Raw genomic sequence first — 21365 nt, forward strand, 5'->3', positions numbered from 1 at the left:
CACATTGGATTTGCCTGGGTCCCTCACCAGGCAGCCAACCATCAATGCAACCTCTCAGGCAATAAGCAAGTTAAAAAATGAGCCAAATTATCCCTGGTACCAATGGATACATGATCCTCTTCCAGGAGTAGTTTTTAGATAACTGTATAATCAAGGTATTTTCTATACTTAGCAAACATCCTGTCTACTGCAACTAATAACATACAGAATGCTTTCATTAGCATTGCTCTTAGAGCAACTGAGGCAATCAGGTTTAAATGAGTGACTACAAAAACATCATTGGCTTTATATCAGAGGGTTTCTTCGACGAAAATTTTTAATAGATCCCATTTAGATATCTATTATTTCATGTAGGTGTTAAACATCAGAGAGCTTAAATTAGCATCATATCATCTTCTAAATTTAGTTTTAAGGAGAATTGATACTAAATGTAATCTTAAGTATTTCATGTATAAGACAGATAAGGCAAATGAAAATGACCTTTATATTAGCTAATTTCCATTGCAGCACACAAGTCACAGAGCGATTTTTACATAACCCAAAGTTTATGGAATGCTAAACTTTAGGACTTAGAGCTCTCTTCATGGTCCTATTTTTCAGTATAATTGAAGCTGCTCTTCCAAGCTTCCAAAATACAAAATACTTTAGGGTCGTCATTAAAGACAGTATTTTATTGCAGTAATAGCATTCCAAATGATTTCCATGTCCTAAGTGCTGGTTCCTTCTGTACATAGCTATTTTGTCTCTCACCATCTAACCAAGATGCTTCTGGCACAGCCCAGACTGAAGGGTGGGCAATGGACTAAGGAGCCTGGGTGGGGGTGGGGCAGTTTCCCTTCCAGAGTCTTGGGTCTTCCTAAGCTTTCCAAACGTTTAGTGGTTTACTTGGGAATTCTGCTGAAGGTTAAGCAGTTGTTATGGGGATTGTCACAACTGAAATCAAATGGCTCTTCAAACCAAGAATTCAGGAATTCAGGAACTTTCCAGTGTTAATTTGGATCATAGACTACCATCACATCTATCATCCTACTAGAGTTTTCTTTCAGTAACTGCTTAATGGGAGGGTTTATCTGAACTCTGCATTTCCCAAACAGAGCTATTAATCTGACCCAGCTCTATATCCACCGTGAGTGAGACGGGCATAGTTCAGGCCTTCGGGCTTGCCAGGAGGGCAGTAAGCCACTTGTTTTTCTTGGCAGAGAGCTTTGTCCGCATGTGGTTCCTTCTCTTCTTTCCTCAGACCACAAGATTCAGATTCCTCAGAGCCTAGAGGACCCTCAGAATTTTCTTCACCCTGGCTACATCCTGTAGCAAGTACCATATAGTTTAACCCTTCTTGGTTCTTGGTTTCCATTAAGGCTATTGACATCACATCACCTGAATTCAAACAGATTGCACTGCCATCTTCATCTGTGAAAAAAATGTAAAAGTTATACTGGTATCTATTTGATTTTCTGTATCTCTAATATACAGTCTGTATAAGAATTATAACACCACCAACCATATACAGTAGTTCAGCAAACATTTATGAGGACCACCAGGGAATACAAAGATAAACAAGATATGCTTCTTGTCTTTGAGGCTACTGTAGTCTAGTAGGGGAGAAAAACATTACTATGGAAGACAATGTGTGCTGTATGTAATAAAGGAATATGTAAAATGTGGGAGAGAGCAGAGACAATAATTCTGCCATAACTGAACAGGTCACAGCCTTATGGATAGGAATTAAGTGGTTTACGATGGCCCCTTTTGTCTAAAGTGCTTACCTTTTAGTCCCACCAGCTAAAACATCCACCTTGAAAGATATATCCATTTTGATTAATTTAATCATCTATTAAGATATTCCTTGGATGCTTAACACATCCCAGCCGGGTTCCAAGTATTGATGATACAACAATGAACAAAGCAAAGTTGTTCTTCTTTGGAGTTTACATTCTAATGAGGGGAGACAGACAATAAACTAGCAGCCAACTAAGTCTGTGTTGCATGGCGATGAGTGGCAGCAAAAGGGGGCAAGAAAATAATGGTGCGGGTGGAAGGGGGTTGCTACTTTGGAGGAAATGTCAGCAAAGTCCTTTCTAATGAGGCAAATTGCAAGTAGAGACCTGAGCTAAGTGAGAAAATTCAACACATGGATATCTGAGGAAAAACATTCAGGGAAAAGAGAACAGTGAGAACAAGGACCCCAAGGCAGGAGCGCACTGAGTATGAATTGGTGTGGCTGGTCCCCCTCAGCTGTCTATCTCCCTGGGTCACATCGCCTTAGTACTACTTAGCAAATAAGTAAATTAGTATGCTTATGACCTCATAAGGCCGATAGGGAATGGATAGGCCTGGCAAGTTTTGATGACAAAGTTGAGTTGAGGGAGAATGAAAATGACATGAAATATAATAACAGTGATTATTATTGTTGTTGTTAACACGGAGAACATACTATGTGCCAGGTACTGTTCTAATCTATATACATACATTAACTCATTCCTCTATTAAGTAGATACTAGTATTATCCCTATTTAACAGTTGGGGAAACTGAGGCACAGAGGGGTTAAGTAATTTGCCCAAGGTCACATAGCTATAATTAAACCCAGACCATGTCCCCATATTCAACTTCCCCAATGGGAGGGCAGAGCTGCTGTGCTCTGTGAGGAGCCAAGTAGGTGGGCAGTGTGCCCTAAAGAAGTCCTTGAAAGGCACAGACTCTGGACACTCATGCTTGGGGCCAGAGTGACAGCAGAAAAATGGGCAGCCAGAGGGTAACCAGCCTTCCTCACAATTAAGCTCACATTATTTTGTCTTTCTCTATTTAAAGACTGACACTTTAAATAGAAAAGTAGAAGAATTCTTGCTGAAACCTAACAGCAGAGCTTCTGAAACATTTCACAAAATTCTAGGTAATCAAAAGGGACAAATGCACAATATAAGTATAAATATATAAATGTATATTATGGGGATTGTTTCTTGGTGATCACTGTTTTCCAATTGCTGAGTGTTATTACCTGGATGAAAAATTTATGATTAGAAATATTACTGTTTAGTGGTTTACTTGAGAATTACTCCTCTTTCAAAATGATTATTTCACAAATCAGAAAAATTTCAGTCAACAGAGGGCGGCCCTTCCTTTGTCTCCATCATTCTTCCAACAAGAAGCATCCAAATGTGTGTCACTAAGAAAGGTGAGGTTGGCTGTGCTGCCAACATTCTGCCCTTAGTCCTGATGTACACCCAGGTTGGGTTTCTTTGGAATGAATTTAAATGGAAATATGGGGAAAAGAAACAATTTCAAAAGACTGAGGGAGACACCACTGTAGCTATTTTTTGCCAGTGGAATTTAATGATACTCCTGAACTTCAAAGCTTATTTTATTGTAAGAGCTTGTGAACCACTGGACTTGCTCTGTCTTATGAGGTGCGCATTTGTTTGCTGACCTTCCCACACTGTGGAAGGACAAGATGGTGGAGCGACAGACTCAGCCTCTTGGCCATCATTTCGTGTTCCTCTTTCTCATTCAAACATCATGAAAGTCCACTGCAAACCACATGGATAGTCACGTAGTGTTATAAAATACCTACCCCATAGAAATCAGATGCCAACCTTACTTAATGCCTAAGTGCTGAATATCTTTGGAAGTGTCCTGCTGTTAGGATTATAGTCAACATGGACTAAGAGCCATTGAAACACCCATAAGAACAGTTTTCTGTATATGATGATAGCAATCAACAACATCAAAAGGTGATAGGAAGAAATAAGATATTTGACTTGAAATAGTCCAGGGGCCCAGATTATTGAGGAAATTAGGAAGTTCCTGAAAAGGCTTAAAGAAATTAGGCTAAAGGAAAGTTGAGAAAATGTCAAAACTTAAATCTACAATAAAGGTATAGCTACCCTTATTATCAGCAGATTCACTTTCATACCTTTTATCATTAAACAACATATTTGGAAAAGTTCTACCCATATGTGAATTTAATTTTTTTTTCCTCTTGTTGAGTTATTTGGAAAAAACCTTTTACACGAGGCAGATAAATTCTTTTTATTAACTCTGGCACCGTACGTCAAAGGAAAATCATTAGCTACCTACTTCATTGGTTTAGAGTACTTAGAGCAATATTTAGTAACTTGACCCTGGCAAGATTTCAGCAATTAGTACATCTCCTTATTGCATAAAGAACTTAAAAGAGACAGTGGGAAGGAGGGTGTTTTGTTTGTTTGTTTTTGTTTAAAACTGACAAGAAAGCCTGCAGGTCAGACCTTAAGGTAGAGATCCTGAACAAAGCTACCATGTGCTCAGCAGCCCTTTCTTTAAGAGGGAAATATTAAAATAAAGACTTCCAAGCAAGACAGGGTATTTACAGACGAGACATATGCCGGCTGACTGGCTATGTTTAGAACAGCAGAGGAGCATTTAGATTTGTTTCCTGTAGGACTCTCTGGGACTGATGAGGTGATGTTTACAAAAATGTTGGGATGAAGTCACTGGGATATTTTTACTAGATGCCCAGATATGTTACTAATCTCTCTCTATCCCCTCTCTACCCCATTAGGTCAGTAGGACCATAAGATAAGCATGGTATTATTGCTCCCTGTAATCCTAATGCCCACCATCTCCTGTTTTTTTTTTTTTCTTTCAAAAAAATTCTTTCCAATGACTTTTTTACCTTCTTAGGTATCTCCAGTAATAACAGTCAAGACAGACATCTCACTGCTTTGCTAAATACACCCACCAGCCTACAGAGCAGTAAACTATTATTAAATACATTCTCACTTATTAAAAAAGTAATTAAGTTTAGGCTTCCCTTGAAGGGACTGTTTTATTATTTCTATCCTTTGCAAATATGCCAATTCTGCCTGCCAGTCTGTTTCTTCTCTCTGCCCCTTTTGTCTAGTCACATCTCAACAATCAAGATTTTTAGTGACTTCCCTATCTCTTTCCATTCCTTACCTTCAGGATTTACATTCCCTATAAATAACAGAATGAGAATTTCTCTTTTACTAAAATTGAATTTCTGTCATGGCCCAGAATTGCTTGTTGCTCTCTAAATTATCAGAATTTGATTATATTCCCTGTTAAACTTTCTACATCTTATTCTGCACATTTGTCTGCTTCACTATTTTTTGACTATTTAGAATTTTAATTCAGTCTGCCAAAAACTTGGCACCTAAATGACCAGGATAGGTCAAGGTATCTTTTCTAGCAAGCCAGAAGTAATAAGTTCTTTCACTATCCCTAGCTGCACAGCACACTATTAACAACAAATTGGGGAAAATGTGTGGGTATTTTCCTTACAACAGCCATGTTTCTGTGAAGGCTGAGAGCAGAAGCCATGTTCCAGGTGTACTAGGACAGAAACCATACTTCATCCCCGCCTCAGCAGTATGGCCACTGACAAATTGCTAAATCTCAGTCTTCTTATCTGTAAAATGGTGATATAAAAATACCCGTGTCATAGGGCTATGGTCAGTATTTAATGAGTTAATCCACATAGCACAGCGAATGGCACATAAAAAAGGGCTACAATAAGATTAGCTGGACTGGAGAGTATTATGCTGAGTGAAATAAGTCAATCAGAAAGAGACATTTATCATATGGTTTCACTCATATGCAGAATGTAAGAAATAGTGTAGAGAATCATAGGCGAAGGGAGGGAAAACTGAATGGGAAGCCATCAGAGAGGGAGACAAACCATGAGAGATCCTACTATGAGACACAAACAGGGTTGCTGGAGGGGAGGTGAGTGGGGGGATGGGGTAACTGTTGATGAGCATTAAGGAGGGCATGTGATGTGATGAGCACTGGGTATCTGAAACTAATGATGTACTATTTGTTGGCTAATTGAATTTTAATTTTAAAAAGATAAGAAAAATAAATAAAAGCCATTCACAAAAAGGGTTTTAGTCTCAGCATGCCTGGGTGGCCCAGTGGGTTAAAGCCTCTGCCTTTGGCTCAGGTCATGATCCCAAGGTCCTGGGATTGAGCCCTGCATCAGGCTCTCTGCTCAGTGGGGAGCCTGCTTCCATTCCTCTCTCTCTCTCTGCCTGCCTGTCTGCCTACACGTGATCTCTATCTGTCAAATAAATAAAATCTTTTTTTAAAAAGGGTTTTATTCTCTATATTTAATGTGAGCATTTGTTTGTTACTTATCTCAGCCTCACAGATGAACTAGGTAATGCAACGTAGTAAAAAAGTTTTCTTAAGGGCTCATAGAGACTTCTGGTAGGGGCTATGGTAAAGGTCAACTCTCAGGCCCTCTTAAACTCCTTATGACAGCCTCTGTGATTTTTATAAAGTGTCTGAACACATTAGAAGTAAAGGACTCCATGAGCAAAGAGACAGATTTTAAAACGCAATATGCATCAACTGTAAGATCCTTGCATCCCCCTGGAGCTCTTTACCTCTGCAGCATTTGAACACTCCTTCCTTCACGAGCCTCTCTCCTTTGGATTTGACAATACTCTCTTAGGATCTTCCTGTCCCTTTCTGGCTTCTCCTCTCTGTGCTGCCATCTTTCTTTGCCAGTCCCTAACATCTTGACTGTTCTCTAGGTCCCAGCCACCATTCACTCTTTTTATTCTGTACACTCTAATTGACTGACCTCATCTACACCCTTGAATTCAACTCCCTATATTTAGAGGACAGACCTTCCAACTGAATATTGGGCTTCTCCACTTCACCCATAGCCTGCTCAAATCAAACCTGTGCAAAGCTGTTCTTCCTCCGATGCCCCCCATCTCTGGGAAGAGCAACACTTTCACCTAGTTTCACAAATCACTAAGATTCACCATTGTCTCCTATCTCTGTCACACAGTTAGATATCAAATACTACATCTACCTCTGGGCTTCATTCCTTCCTCTCTATACCTGTTACCATTAATTAATTCAACTTTCGTCATTTTCATTTTTTTAACCTGAATTTTTCTGCATGACTACTCTCCCTCCAATTCCCTCCCTTGCCATCTCCCACCCTCATGTGTGATAAACTATATGCGGGTCCATATACACCCCATTCTTTATTATATCCTGCCTTTCTACATACTGTGTCTCTGTCCTGAAATATTGTTTTTCTCACCTCCCTGCAAAACTGAGCTTGGAAGTTACCTCTCTCTGGTGGCTTTTATTGACTCTCTGACATATGATATGGACTTGGCATCCTTCCTCTGGACTTCCACAGTATATGGCAAGTGAAAATGCCTCCTACTCCCTGAAGAAGATGAAGCTTAAAATCATCTGCTCCCCAAACCATTACACATCAGCTCACTTATCAGAAAAAAGATAGCATAGAACTGAGCAGAGAATCTACTTGCCACTTGGTCCTCTAGATTAGAACACCTTTATCTCTGAGTCCAGCCAATAGGTATACAAAATACATAAATGAATATTTCTGTAAATTGTTGTAAATGCATGTTAAATATCTAAAAACATATAACCAAGTTACTAACTATGGCTAGCACTTGAGAGTAAGAACAGAGAGAAAGTAGGAGATTTTTGCCTTTTATTCTGTTTAGATAATCTTATATGGTTTTAACCATAAATATAAACGTAACAAAGATCTTTAAAATGTAGATACTGTTATAAAATAACATAACAAGAGCAGTTACCAAGATTAATTACTGGGAAAGTTTGAAAGAAAACTGGAAAGAAATCAGAAGTCATTTTTATGACTGATGTCAAATAACATAGAAACTCTTTTTAAAGGCTTTTAAAAAAGATAATAATTGAGCTTAATTTTATAAGGTCTGCAAAAGGGACAGTCACAAATTTGAATCAGGGTCTTCTCAGTTAAGTGCTGCTTACAGAGGTAGGAGCAGTGATTTAGTAAGAAAAACATGCTTTCAACACCATGCAAGCAAAGCTACACTGTGCTTGCCATTCACATGTCTGCACCGTGGGCTCTACCCAGTTACTGCCATTTATCTATTTTAGGAAAAAAAGATTTCCTTTTACATATTGGCAAACAACCCCGGATTGTGGTTTCTCTAAAGTTTCCCTATGTGAGGTTATCACAAATAAGAACCAGGCCAAGAGGAACAGATTCAAATGGTTTCAACAGAATAACAGGGACAGAGATGCAGTCCTGTGACAAGGACAGCCAATAAAAGCAGTGCTCACAATTAAATTTTATATACAAAATTAAAGAAACTGACTCTAATTGCTCAAAGGAAAGAAATACTCTTGCCTCCTTTTTTTTTCTTAAAACACATTAAATTTAGGTGCTTAACACTATGCCTTGAGACAGTCAATAACTGCTGAAATAATTGTTTAAAACTTTTATCAAAATTCCATTTAGAGAAATACATTAAGTAAATACTTAGAAAATGAGAAGGACTCAATAGTATCTAGAATGGCTTCTGGTCTGCTTTTCCTTATCCTGTGTGATCTTCACATAGGCACGGATATGCACAGAACCCTCCAAACTGATGGGGCCATTGTCCCAGTTGGCACTCCTCAGGGCTCAGCCTGGCACTCGGCACTCAGAACCAGCGGAGTTCCGCAATGGGCAGGCAGGTGGAGCCAGTGTGGGACAATTACCAAGGCTTCTCTGATGAGGGCCCTGAGGCCTGCTCAAGACAAGCACAGCCCTCTCCGGTCTGTCACTTATGACTCATTTCAAGAAGCCAAATGATCCATGTTATTTCCATGCATGTCATGGAGTCTAAGTTACCCCCAATTCATATTCAGATATACAGCATGCAAGACAAACAGGTGTTCATCCTGTGCTATGTGTTCTTCCCTGCTGTTAGTTAAGAGCATTGCTCCAGGCAAAGGTCTCACTCTGCACTCCGCGACAGCCGGCAGCCTCTCCATCACTCACTGACTTCGGAGAGATGCTGACTTGTGGTCTATCTTGCCAGCTTCCCTTCTAAGCAAAAGCGTCTGTATTCACAAAGGACCCTGGGAACTTATAATAACCAGACGAAGTGCTAGAGCAGCTAGAACTGGATCATTTTAGAATTCATTTTAACCAAGTAGGCCAATGTATTATAAATCTGACTTTGGAAATGAATTAAGTGACTACTGGGTTTTAATTTCATTTTGTACTTTTCATTGAACTCAAAACCATTAGTCTGCCCGTTATAGCAGAAAGCTTCCAGAAGATTATTGCCTTATTTACCAAATTACTGAAGTTGTGGTCTCAGACTAGACCTTAACAAGGCGTGAGCCATTCCAAAAATCATGGCAAAATTACTCAGCAGTTAGACACATGATTAGATATATACATAGCAACACAGATGGCTCTTAAAAACAGTGCTCAGTGAGAAAGAAAAAGAAGCTTTACAAATGCAGCAGCATCTGTGTGTCCAAAACGATACACATTTTGCAGCAAAACATACAGATAAAAAGATACACATTAAAGGCATTAGAATGGTTGCCCGGCCAGAGGAGCAAGGAAATAGAACAGGAGAAGAACATGGAGATAAAGGGACTAAACAAACAAACAAGGGAAAAGCCCCACATAGACCGGTGATCATAATGTACCACCAACTAACCGTCTATAATTAACTCAGCTCTGCACTTGAGGTTGAAACGAGTATGAGGGGTGGAGGGAAAGGAGAACAGATCTCACAAAAACAGTCTAACACATTAATTCTCCTCCTTACTACTTCAGATGATAAATCCAGGGGCCATATCACAATTCTTCTTTTTTAATTTAGTGTACAACTCAAAATAATTTCCAAAGAGGAGTACAACGAGCACTTCATTATTATGAAGATGGTGTCAATATATTATTCTTCGATTTACCATAAAATGTCTTCTATGTATATCCCATTTTTAACCTCTTCAATTCACACTGGAGAGAAAAACCAGAAAATTCTGAAAAAGAATCAAACTTACCTTCAAAGCCTTCATTTATGACTCCAGTGAGGTCAGCTTCTTCTCTGCATTGAGAAATACTATTTAAGGAAACATTTCTGAATAACTGAAGCTGGTCTTGGATTTTGTGGAAAGCAGGTCTTTGGTCAGGTTCTTGAGCCCAGCACTGGGTCAACAAATTCCACCTGGATACATAAATGGTGATTGGAGATCATTAGGCAACCAGGACTGATAGTCCATGGAAGGTCATTTTAGAAGGCAACACATTTGACTTATCTCCAGTTTTCCATAATTAATATAAATAAACAAAACAAAATCTTTGGTTGCTAGTTTAATAGTGCCTTGCAATATGACTAACTTTGTTACATTACACCTTTCTTTTGGAAAGCTATTTCTTTGGAAAAGATATTATTTGTAACAGTTGTTAATCCAAATAAATAAATAGAATGCTTGGAAAATTATTACTCAACACATAAGGAAACTAACAGCTATAAAAATTACTGAAGACTAGAAAGACTTTACATTCATACATGTCAAGCAAAATCTAAGATTACTCCAAGCCGCATAGATCTTAAGTGTCAGAACCCGGAGTATCATTATACTGTCATACTGTCAGATGAAGTAAGAGACTCAGTTTCCTCAGACAGTAATAGCTGGCTTGTTAAACATTATTTTTTCCTTAGCAGTTGTCTAAGAAATGTCTGTACAGCACTCCTAACTGTGGTCATCCATTCAGCAAAGATTTATTGGACACTTATTATATACCAGCAGTATATCAACAGCTCACAATGTGGCAGTGTGGCTCCTGTCCTCACAGGGAGATATATATAGTAAATGTAAGAAGGCAACAAAAATTTACCCTACTAACACTCCTATGAACAGGAAAAAATATAGCTCTTTTATACTGTCTGCTACTAATTAGGTCTTTCTTAGAGCCCCCCACCCAAAAGAAAAACAATTAATTCATTAAGTACAATAGAGCTTAAAACCTGGTATAAGTCATATTTTAAATAATCATTGTAAGTAATGCTCAGTCTTTTCTGCTTAATAACTCAATCTCTGTAGGCTATTCCTACTCTGTTCTCTTCTACAAGATGGTGGCAGCATGTCTTTGGGGTGAAAGTTTTATGTGACTTATAATGGCACAGCAAAGAACACTTTGGACCCCACTGTGCCCTCCAGATCTTTGCTTCTATCGGAGTAGGATGATGAGGAACTCGGTGAGGAGTGACTAGTCTGGTCGGTTCCGCCACCAAGCAGCCCATGGTTTCTTTACCTTTCCTTTGCCCCCAGCTCCCACTCTTCAGAGCTCCTCCCTTTCCTTTCTCTAGCCATAACCTTCTCTGAGGCTGCCTCACATCCTGTATATGCTCACAAGGCCCAGGGGGATCCCTTCCTATTTCTGTTGTGTGGCTACAGGATGGTCCTTGGTCAAATATCTAGCTTTCAGCAAAATGTTCACACTGTGTGGGAAGCAAAGTAAGCTTGTGAGTACAAGCTTGACATTCTCTGTCTGCACATGCCCTTCTACCTTATTCCTGATGCTGGGTCTCCATGTCAATATGGGGGAGGAGTCCCCTGCTCAAGGATCAACTTGCCATCCTCCCAAATTGGGAGAGGCGGGCAGTTGCCCACACTTGGCCTAACTGAAGCCTACAGGAGGTTTTTCAGAACCCAGATATGCAACATTATCACCCTCCTACCTCTATCTGTCAAGGTCTCTTCTTCCTACACTTCCCCAGGGCTTAGAAGGAATGGGGTTTCTACTGCTCCCTCTTTTTAATTAGATTATCCTTACACAGAATTATAGGTTTTAATTACTCAAACCTGGCACTTAACATACTAACAAGGAGCTAAAGGATTCTAGATAACCTCTCCCTCCTCCAAACCTGGCTTTTGAGTCTACTGATTTACTAAAAAGATCAAAGTATCTGTTTGGTTGTTTGTTTTTTTTTTTTTGGGTTTTTTATTTTATTTTGTTTTGTTTTTTATACTTCCTGGAGCTAGAAGGCAGATTGGGGACAGGGAGAGAAAAACTGATGAAGAAGCATAAGTTGGGAAGTATTTAAAAATATTGGTACTACGGGTGGCGCCTTCTGTTAAGCGTCCGCTTCTTGGTTTTGGCTTAGGTGGTGATCTCAGGGTCATGGGATGGAGTTCCATTTGGGCTTTGTGCTCCCTGTGGAGTCTGTAGGAGACTCTTTTTCCCTTTGCCTTGCCCCTTCTCCTTCCCCATCCCTGGCTCACTGATCCTCACTCTTTCTAAAAATAAGTAAGTCAATCTTTAAAAATATTAGCATTGGGGTGCCTGGGTGGCTCAGTGGGTTGAGCTTCTGCCTTCAGCTCAGGTCATGGTCTCAGGGTCCTGGGATCGAGCCCCACATCAGGCTCTCTGCTCATCGGGAAGCCTACTTCCCCCTCTCTCTCTGCCTGCCTCTCTGACTGCTTGTGATCTCTCTGTCAAATAAATAAATAAAATATTTTTAAAAAAATAAAAATACTAGCATTACCGTATCAAGAGATTAATATGCAGTTACAAATTACAAGTTCTTTTAAAAAAAAAAAAGTACTAAAGAAAACCAATGTGAGCTCTAATAGAGGTAGAACATTCTCAATATGTTGCTTTCAGAAGTGTACTCTGAAGAAGTGACATTTAAGCCAAGGAACTTTGTAGGAAAATAAGATGTTATTCATGGGAACCAGGTGGGGATAGGATGTAGGGGACACACTAGAAGAGGGGAAAGCACAGATAAATTCCTAAATTTGGAAAGAGCTGTCTCATTTTAGAAACTGAAAAAAAGCCAGTGTGGTCAAAGAGCTGTCCTTGAGGGGGATAATGTAAGAGAGGAGATCAGAAGAGGAAGGTGAGATCACGCAGGTCTCATTGGCCAGGCTAGGAGTTGGATTTTATGGCACTATGATTCAAAGCTGTTGAATGTTTTTAAGAAGGCATGATCTTCACATTTTTAGAGAATTGCTCCAGCTGATATATGTGGAGAATGAATGGACCGTAGAAGGGCAAGTTAGAAGCAAAGAAGTTATTAAAGAAGACAAGGTGAGAGGACTAAGGTAATGGCAGCAGTGGTAGGGTAAATATATATTGATTCCCTGGGTGACAATGACCAAGAAATCATTATAAGTATTGTATTTGGAATAGCTAGTATCTATGTTAGAAATTATAACAGAAAACCTCCATTCCATTAGAGTATGGAATGGAAAGTCCATTTCCATCTGTTTCGTTTCTTCGCAAGCACTTCAAGTCAGAGTTGGTACTCAGTATCAGAGTATTATGGGGAAATCTAATATTGGTCTAGTTTCCAGTATTCATCTGACCTCAGATACATTACAAGGAATTTACATTCTTTTTTTTAAATTTTTTAAAAATATTTTATTTATTTATTTGACAGGCAAAAATCACAAATAGGCAGAGAGGCAGGCAGAGAGAGAGAGAGGTGGAAGCAGGCTCCCGGTTGAGCAGAGAGCCTGATGCAGGGCTCGATCCCAGGACCCTGAGACCATGACCTGAGCTGAAGGCAGAGGCTTTAACCCACTGAGCCACCCAGGCGTCCCAGGAATTTACATTCTTGATATAGAGTGCCCAACTTGGCTCTATTTCTTAAAAATGAGACTCACGGCTGTGAACCTATCTTTTACATGTTTCTTTGTACCTCTCATTTAAAAACAGGGATGACACAAAGAATTGGACGAAGGATGATTAGACTCTGAAATAAAATATCATAATTTATATTTGATCATGCAATTTAAACCAATAGTTAAAGCAGAATCTTGGTGATTCACCTAAGGATTGTCCTAAGAAATGCGAGAAGAAAGTATACTTCACCACAGAAATCATATCCCTTCTGAAAATACAGTTGCAATTCAAAGATATTGCCAAAAAGTAAACAGAATCTCTCAAGACTTGCTGTATGTTAATTATGAAGGTTTTTCTAATTTGTTTACAACCTACTTCATTACTTTTTAAAAGATGTTATTTATTTATTTATTTATTTATTTATTTATTTGAGAGAAAGAGAGAGAGAGAGTACACCCAGGGGGTACAGCAGGCAAAGGGAGAGGAAGTGGGAGAAGCAGGTTCCCCGCTGAGCAAGGAGCCCAAGGCAGGGCTGGATCTCAGGACCCGGGAACTATGATCTGAGCTGAAGGCAGCCGCTTAATGGACTGAGCCACCCAGGCACCCCTAACCTGTTTCATTTCTATAAACGTCTCAAGATACTTAATGGAGATGATTCAGAAGGAGAGAAAAGAAAAGAGCGAGAAGGAGGAAGGGGAAAAGGAAGGAGGGTGGAAGGAGGAAGAAGCCATTCTTATAGTAGCCACTTAATCTGTTTCTCACCCACTCACATGACCCTCCAAAATTCCAGCCTCTTGTTTCATCCATGTAACTTATTTTAACAGACATTCCTATTGTCTTTTGTCTAAGGGGCTTTCAGTTACATTGAGTTCAATCATTATTCTTAATTTCAGATGGCAAAAATACATGACCTGATAGTAAATCAAATTTTTCTCTCCTACCATCCAGGAGCAAATGAGCAGGGAATTGCCCTAGATTAAGAAAAAGGAGCTCTAGAAAGCAACAGTCATTTAAAAATGGGGAGTGCAACTTTCACTCTTAAACAGCATTGAGGTGGCAATGGAATGAAAAGGCATTTATTAGTTTAACAATTCCTGAAACATGCACTTTTCATAGCTTTCAGATAAATTAATAACAACAACTATATCTTTGGCATCCGGTCTTCCCTTACAATACTGCGCTTGTCACAATTCAATATCATGCTTTTACTACATTAGAGTTACAAGTATTTGAACACAGTACTCTAAATAAACTTACAGGTCATTCGCTTTCTTAAAATTTCCCTAGGCTGGTTTTTCTAGCTCTACAAAATATTCACTCATACTTGAAATATTTCACTTGGCTAAGTGTTCAGGTTCAAATTCCTCCATTCACCATGCCAACCCTTTACTCTTCTTCTACTCAGTGTTTTTTTAAGATAGCATGAGACTCATTAGCCATGTTCATTATTGGTCTCTGTGAGTATTATAGCCCTTGAACTCATAAAGCAATTGAAATTTAACAGATGAAAATTTCACATCATCATTCAGTATGAAGGGGATGAGTTCCTATAGGTATTAAAACAAAGCACATAAAATACAGATTTTCCAGAACTCCCTTACTTGTTAACAACCAATCCCAAAGAGACAATTAGCATCTAGGTGTACATATTTTTAAAGAGGTGAAGAAAAGATGGTGAACCTTCATACCCTCCCATTGTCGCCTCCTACATCCGAGATTCTCTCCAGTAGTTTTCGTTACCATTGTGATACCTCTGTCAGAGAACCCCAAAGAGCTCTCACTTGAAGTAGATTGCCCTTTGATCCGTTTCTTCTCAAGAGTGGCATGGATGTTGTGCAAACCGAGATTTGAAGAGAATACTGAGGACCAGGCTTTCCAGCATACATCCCAGGCTATGGAAAGAAGGGCCGGAATGCTCTGAACTCCTGCATTCCATTAATAGTTGAGCACAGCGTAGCAGTCTCTGTGCTCACCTGACCCAGAGTGCACCCAGGTGCTGAGCATTTAGGCAGTGAATAGAAGGTGCTATGGGGCTCAGTGCAGACTTTCAACCCTCTAAGCTGGGCCTGTGATCTCCGAGAACTGCTTCAAATAAAAATCAGTTCCCTCTGTACTCTAAGGAGAGTAGTTAATCTTTATCATGACAACTTAAGGCCGTGGCCAGATTGAATGGCATGGCTGAGAGCTCCATTTCCTAGCACACGTGTTTTCCTGGATGGCAATGGATCCTTAACCTTTCCGGGGGCTGTGACAGGTTGCAACGCTCAGGGGGATGGAACACGGCTTACTTTTTAATGACATGTTCACATCAACTTCAAAGCCACCAGTGGAAAATTTGGGCTTTAAGTGAACTATGATTTTATAAAATTAGGGCAATAATGCATCCAACCAATGAATTATTCAACATAAAGTTATATAGAATATGAAGTTATATAGTTATAGAAGTTATAGAAGTTTATGTTATATAAATATAGAATACAAATGTTACATAGAGCATCTCTTTCTGCCTATAAACAGAAATGTTTTTCTAGTACTTTTCTAGCAATGCTTGTTCCTCCTCTTTCCAGTTGCATATTTGGCTACACCTTGGTAGAGCAAAGTTCAACATACCTATATTTTTCTGCTCCACAACCTCCCAGTAATCCTCTCCAAAATAAATGAACACATCCATCAAAATGTCTACTTCAGTGATTGATTCCTAAAGTGCCTATCCAAAAAAAACAAAAAACTGTGTACTTGCCATGAGGTATATGGTACCCCCTGGGGCAGGGGGGAAGAGGCCAGATAAAATGCTAACAGGATAACAAAAATTTGGTACAATTGAAATTCGGAGGAAAATTTCTTCTGAGCATTTGATAGATACATAAGAGATACAAAGAAGTGATTAGTTTGATAGCCAATTAAAAAACATTTCATGCTTAGGTATGCTGCGGTTTTTCCTCAAACCCTAGACCAAAGGTTTTCAGATTCTGTATAATTTCTGACTTCCCATTTCCAGAATTTTTCCATCTCTCCCAAAAGGACTATGAATCCTTTTTAAGCATGGTCACCAAACATGATTGGGTATGTGTACATCTGATCTCCCTATAAATGTCTCAGAGTCTGTAAAAACTCAATCAGAAACAAGCAGTGATTCAAATATTTTTTTTTCTTCTTCATCTTCTAGCTGCAAGATTTAAATAATACAGAAACGTTCACCGGTAGAACATCCAACCAAGGTGCCCAGTTCTTAATCATCCTTTGGCTCCGGGCAGAATAATCCTCTAAAATAACACAGCATGGTCAAGGCAGTACAACCTCGTGCATATCCGCATACTGCTAATTCCTTTTGCACTTGTCTGTACCACACAGTTTAGCACTTTATTACATGTGGGCTTGTTATCCAACTGTTCCGGGTGCGTTTCTTTTCTTTCAAAACACATTCTGAGATGCTGAAGAGCTGGGCTTCTGGGTTGAACACCCATGTTTTCCATACACTATATGGCTTGGGTATTGTGCACATAACAGAAGCCTCTATACTTGTTCAGTATTTGTTCCTTTTGAAACTTTTTGGGTCAAACATCCCTTAGGAAAACTTTCAAGACTTGTTGTATCTGCTGAAGTTTTTCACAAGAAGGTAGATTTTACTCAGCAAAATAACTGGGCTTATTTTTCTTTACAGTTAGATCAAAATCACTTACTCTTTTGAGAATCATGAACTTATTAGACTTCAATAGTCACCAGGTTTGGTTTAATAGAGTCACTAATTCTTAGTTACTTTGTGTTAAGTTCATAGATATATCGCAACCCATGTAATTTTTAATAGTACTATGTCCCAGTATCAGCTGCATCAACAGAGGCAATCCAACATTTAAACAATATATTCCTATTTAATAGAATCTCCTAATATGCAAATCAAGATATTAGCCAAATTAGATCTTCCAAAATAAGATGAATATGTGTGTATTTCTTCATCAGAATTCATCTATCAAGAGTATAAATATATTCTACTCTTCTAAATTTTGTTTCTGAAGTGAACTATCATGCATATATAAAAGACGCCATCGTGTATTTAGTAAATTAAATGTTACAATCAACTTACATTTTACATAGACAACACAGATATATAAATTCAAGTTTTTGTTTTAAAACACCATGTCAGTGAGGCATAAGACTGCATTGGCAAATGTTTTGGGCTTTTAGGTGCTTATATTAGCATTATTAACTTACAAATCATCAGGACAATTTCTCGGCGGCTCCAGTCTCCCTCCTGTTTGCACATAGTTTAAAACATCAAGGTTGGAATGCGTTGGATAAGGCTGATGACCAAGAGTTAAAATCTCCCAAATCAGAATTCCAAAAGACCTAAGGATGTTAAAGAGTTTACTTTAATTATACTTATTACAAACATCATGTTTAGAGTAGTTTGTCCAATGTAATTATTCCTGGGGCTATTGGGGTCTGCTTTGTGATTGGCATTATTGGCCCCATAAAAGGCAAATGGGAGACTTAAAAGTAAGTTGACCTCAAGAAAAAGTAGAAAAAGCAACTGCCTACTAGCAACACTTCAAAGGTGATAGGAAGTTTTAGGGGATACACACACACATACACACAAACACACACTTTGTTCCTCCTCCCCAGCTGAAACTGCGCTGCAGACCTCTATTACTTGAGGCTTTCATAGCATCGATGTGCAGAAAGCATTTCAACTTTTCCCCCATGAGTTTGAATGCTAGTAAACATGGAGAGGAAAGGCATGAATGTGAACTGGCAACACTGAGGTCCAATTTTCTCTCATCACCAATTTTGACTGGGGCCAGTCCAGCTTAAAAGTTACTGAGTAGATCTAATCAAAATTTGGGATTCACGAGCCAACATGAGTGCCAATTCTAGTAATAAAGAGATGCCCAAACCTCCCCTATGCCATACTGTTTTTGAGACCCATGATTTAAACTCTTACCTATAAATTAATGACCCCTACATCCCAGAAGAGTAGGCATTTGGACACATACTTGGACACTGGTCATATTTATGAATTCCTATTAGTCACAGCCACTACGCTTTTGGACAGTGATAGAATCCTTGAAGTAAATGTATCTATTTCACATTTATGATTAAGATAATGGATCAAAACTGATGAGGGTGAGGGAGGAAAATACTGAGACCCAGGAATAGTCCCACAAGTTCAGATGACCTTTCATTTCTGTTCTGGCTCTGACATTGGCTGGGTCTGCCTGAATTCCTCTGTGTACTGTTAAACTCACCATACGTCAGACTGAGTAGTGAAGATTCCATCCATCAAACTTTCTGGAGCCATCCACCGAACTGGGAGTAGGCCTTCCCCTGTCTTTCTATAGTAATCATTTTTATAGATGTCCCTCGCGAGTCCGAAGTCCCCAATCTTCACTACCCGTGATGGACTGGTGTAGTCTTTCACAGACACAAGGCAATTCCGAGCTGCCAGATCCCTATGGCAAAAGCTTTATTTAATAATACTAATAACAAAGTTTCAGAGCTCAGACAAGGAACCCTAGCAGGTCTTTAGAGAAGAGAGACTTTTTACAAAAATTTTTGCTATTTTGAAGTCACGAAATGTTTAATTATCTTGTATGTTCTACCCAAACCACAGGTGATTATTGTTTCCACGTCCGTTAAGAACCTTGTATCTAGAATATCACCATACCTGTGAATGAAATGCATCTGCTCCAAGTAGACACAACCTTTTGAAATATCTACACACAGATCTACAAGGTCAACCAAGGTGAGTAAAGGACCATGAAACTGTAAGAAATGAAAGAAAAGTTACAAGTACTTTTCCAGTTTGTAAAAACATACATGTGATGTTTTAAAGGTATTTTTAGTTTGGGTTACAAGAATTCAAACAAGGAAGGAAAAAGCTAGATTTACTACTTTCTACTGAAATATACATAAGTAAGATTTTTTTAGTAGTCAGAGGCAATATAGGATTATTGGAAAGATCTCAGGGTGTCAGTTCAGACATACCAAGATTTGAAGCCTAGTTCTGCTACGTATGAGTTGTGTGAACTTGCTCATGTTGCTTAATTCACTAAACAACTTTCTCATACGTGAAATGGGAATAATAAGACTGGTCATATAGGATCTGAGATAAGATTATATACATATAACAGGCCCATAATAAATAGTAGCTCCATCAGAAGATGTAAGAATGATAATTTAATCAGTACTAGCTAGGTTAATTATTGGCCCAGTGTCACACTGTAATGTCAGGCCATGGCCTTGTTCCTCAGATGAGCCCCCACATAAATGGTTAGCAGCACTCTATTTCAAGGTCATAGATGACTCCTCTCCTCCAGAGAGCCAGCATGCCCATATGGTTGAACCTATGCCAGCTGCACTGATTTCTACATTAAAAAGCCAGTGGAAGTTTTTATTGGTACCATCTGGAAAAAAAATTTAAAGTTCCTTCCACAAGGTTACATTCATATTTTGTCTTTCCCTTGCCATTTCCCTGCAAATACCCTGGCTCAGTCCATTATCTTCCCTATCTGACACATTCCAAACTTAATCTTGATTTCCATCCACATCCTTCACTGAGCAACTCAAATGATTCCCAACCTTGAAATCCCTCAGTTTCTCATAGATGAGTGCTCTTAAGTGCTGCTCCCTCTGTCTCCCCCAACAAGCTCATGTTTTGTCCCCAAACTAGGAAGACCTTCCATGTTCTCAGACTCAACATCACCATGGTCCCACTCGACCACACCTCAGTCTGATAGTGAGGCTTGATCTTACTCCCAGGAATCAATCCCCCTGCAACACGGTTCAGATCCAGCAGACACCAGACACGGGCCTCTTGGCCTAGGTCTGAGCTCCTGCTAGGTATCCCCACTGGTTCCTCGGTTCCTCTGTGAGTGGAATCCTGTTCTGCTTTTGGCAAAGCCCACTCTACTGAAGATGCTCCTTGCTTAGAATCAAATTTTTCTTCTGAACTTCAGGCTGATGGCTAGCATCACGTCCCTGTGCACAGATTTTAATGCTGCCTGCTTGCCTAGATGTCTAACTATCCCTTGCTCCTGACAGCCCCTGTGACAACCTTTTAGGATAACTTCATCACCCCATGTTGTGGCTCCTGGACTCCAGATGCTCCTGCCCTGGGCTGTCACCTGTCATCTCTTACCAAGCCCCCAGACATATGGAGCCTCCACCTGGGTCTGTTCCTGGTCATGGATTTTCATGATTCATGTGGGAAGATGTTGTTTCAGAGACTGTTCTCTCCCCTACTTTCGTTGTGTCTCAAATGGAAGACCTCTTCCATGAAGCCTTCCCAGTTCTCCTAAGTTGGAAATCTTCTCTCTCCTCTTGGCTTCTACAATATAGTCTCTACTACACTCCAATAGGCCCTCCTGCTTTCTGTCTTAGATAGGTTATTTATATGTGACTTACCTCTCTACCGTGTGGCAAAGTCCTTGAAAGCAAGAGCCATATCCTTCACTATTGTATAATAAACATGCAGCAAAAAAAACTTATGAACTGATTGTATCTAGCTATTTATACTATTTTGATAGGTTGGTTTTGGTTTTGTTTTTTACTTTCTTCTGTCTTAATAGAATCTTAGGCTATCAGAGTTTAAAAAGAAAGAAGAACCTGAGAACATTTTCAATTCAAGATCCCATTTTATAGATGCAGAAACTGAGGTCCTGAGAATGAAAGACTGGACCAAGGTGTATGGGGCTAGATGCAGTCAATCCTGGTGTATTTGACCCAGCACTGCCATCTTGGACCCGGGATAGGGAAAGCACACGTGTGGCTGTTCTGGAATGTTGCCTCTGAGCATTCTCTGTGGAGGAAAGGCTGGCTCCAAATGAACTTAGTATAATGGGGACTTAGAGCCTGTAGTGTTCTGGAACTCAGCACCTACCAGCATTCTACCCACTGGTGGGAGTAAGGGCAGTGAGGCACAGAAGCTATCCTGCCCTGGAAAGGCCGTGGAAGAACCCTTGAGAACCAATC

General features: G+C 39.5%; 1 protein-coding gene across 2 annotated transcripts in view; it reads right to left on the bottom strand.

Annotated features, from left to right (window-relative positions):
* Positions 1-298: 298 nt before the first annotated feature.
* The window catches only part of ROS1 (ROS proto-oncogene 1, receptor tyrosine kinase), a 111293-nt gene continuing 90226 nt past the window's right edge, over positions 299-21365 (bottom strand). The window contains exons 40-44 of one of the 2 annotated variants that reach the window (XM_032862387.1): positions 19060-19157; positions 18641-18844; positions 17607-17741; positions 9827-9990; positions 299-1410 (exon numbers count right to left, since the gene is read on the bottom strand). In XM_032862387.1, coding sequence (XP_032718278.1) covers positions 1100-1410; positions 9827-9990; positions 17607-17741; positions 18641-18844; positions 19060-19157 — 912 coding nt within the window. In that variant the 3' untranslated portion in view covers positions 299-1099. Of the gene's footprint in view, positions 1411-9826; positions 9991-17606; positions 17742-18640; positions 18845-19059; positions 19158-21365 lie in introns of those variants that run through there. The other variant, XM_032862388.1, reaches the window with a different exon arrangement.

The sequence above is a fragment of the Lontra canadensis genome, unplaced genomic scaffold (genome assembly GCF_010015895.1).
Source record: "Lontra canadensis isolate GAN:19392208 unplaced genomic scaffold, GSC_riverotter_1.0 scaffold23, whole genome shotgun sequence".
Taxonomy (NCBI): domain Eukaryota; kingdom Metazoa; phylum Chordata; class Mammalia; order Carnivora; family Mustelidae; genus Lontra; species Lontra canadensis.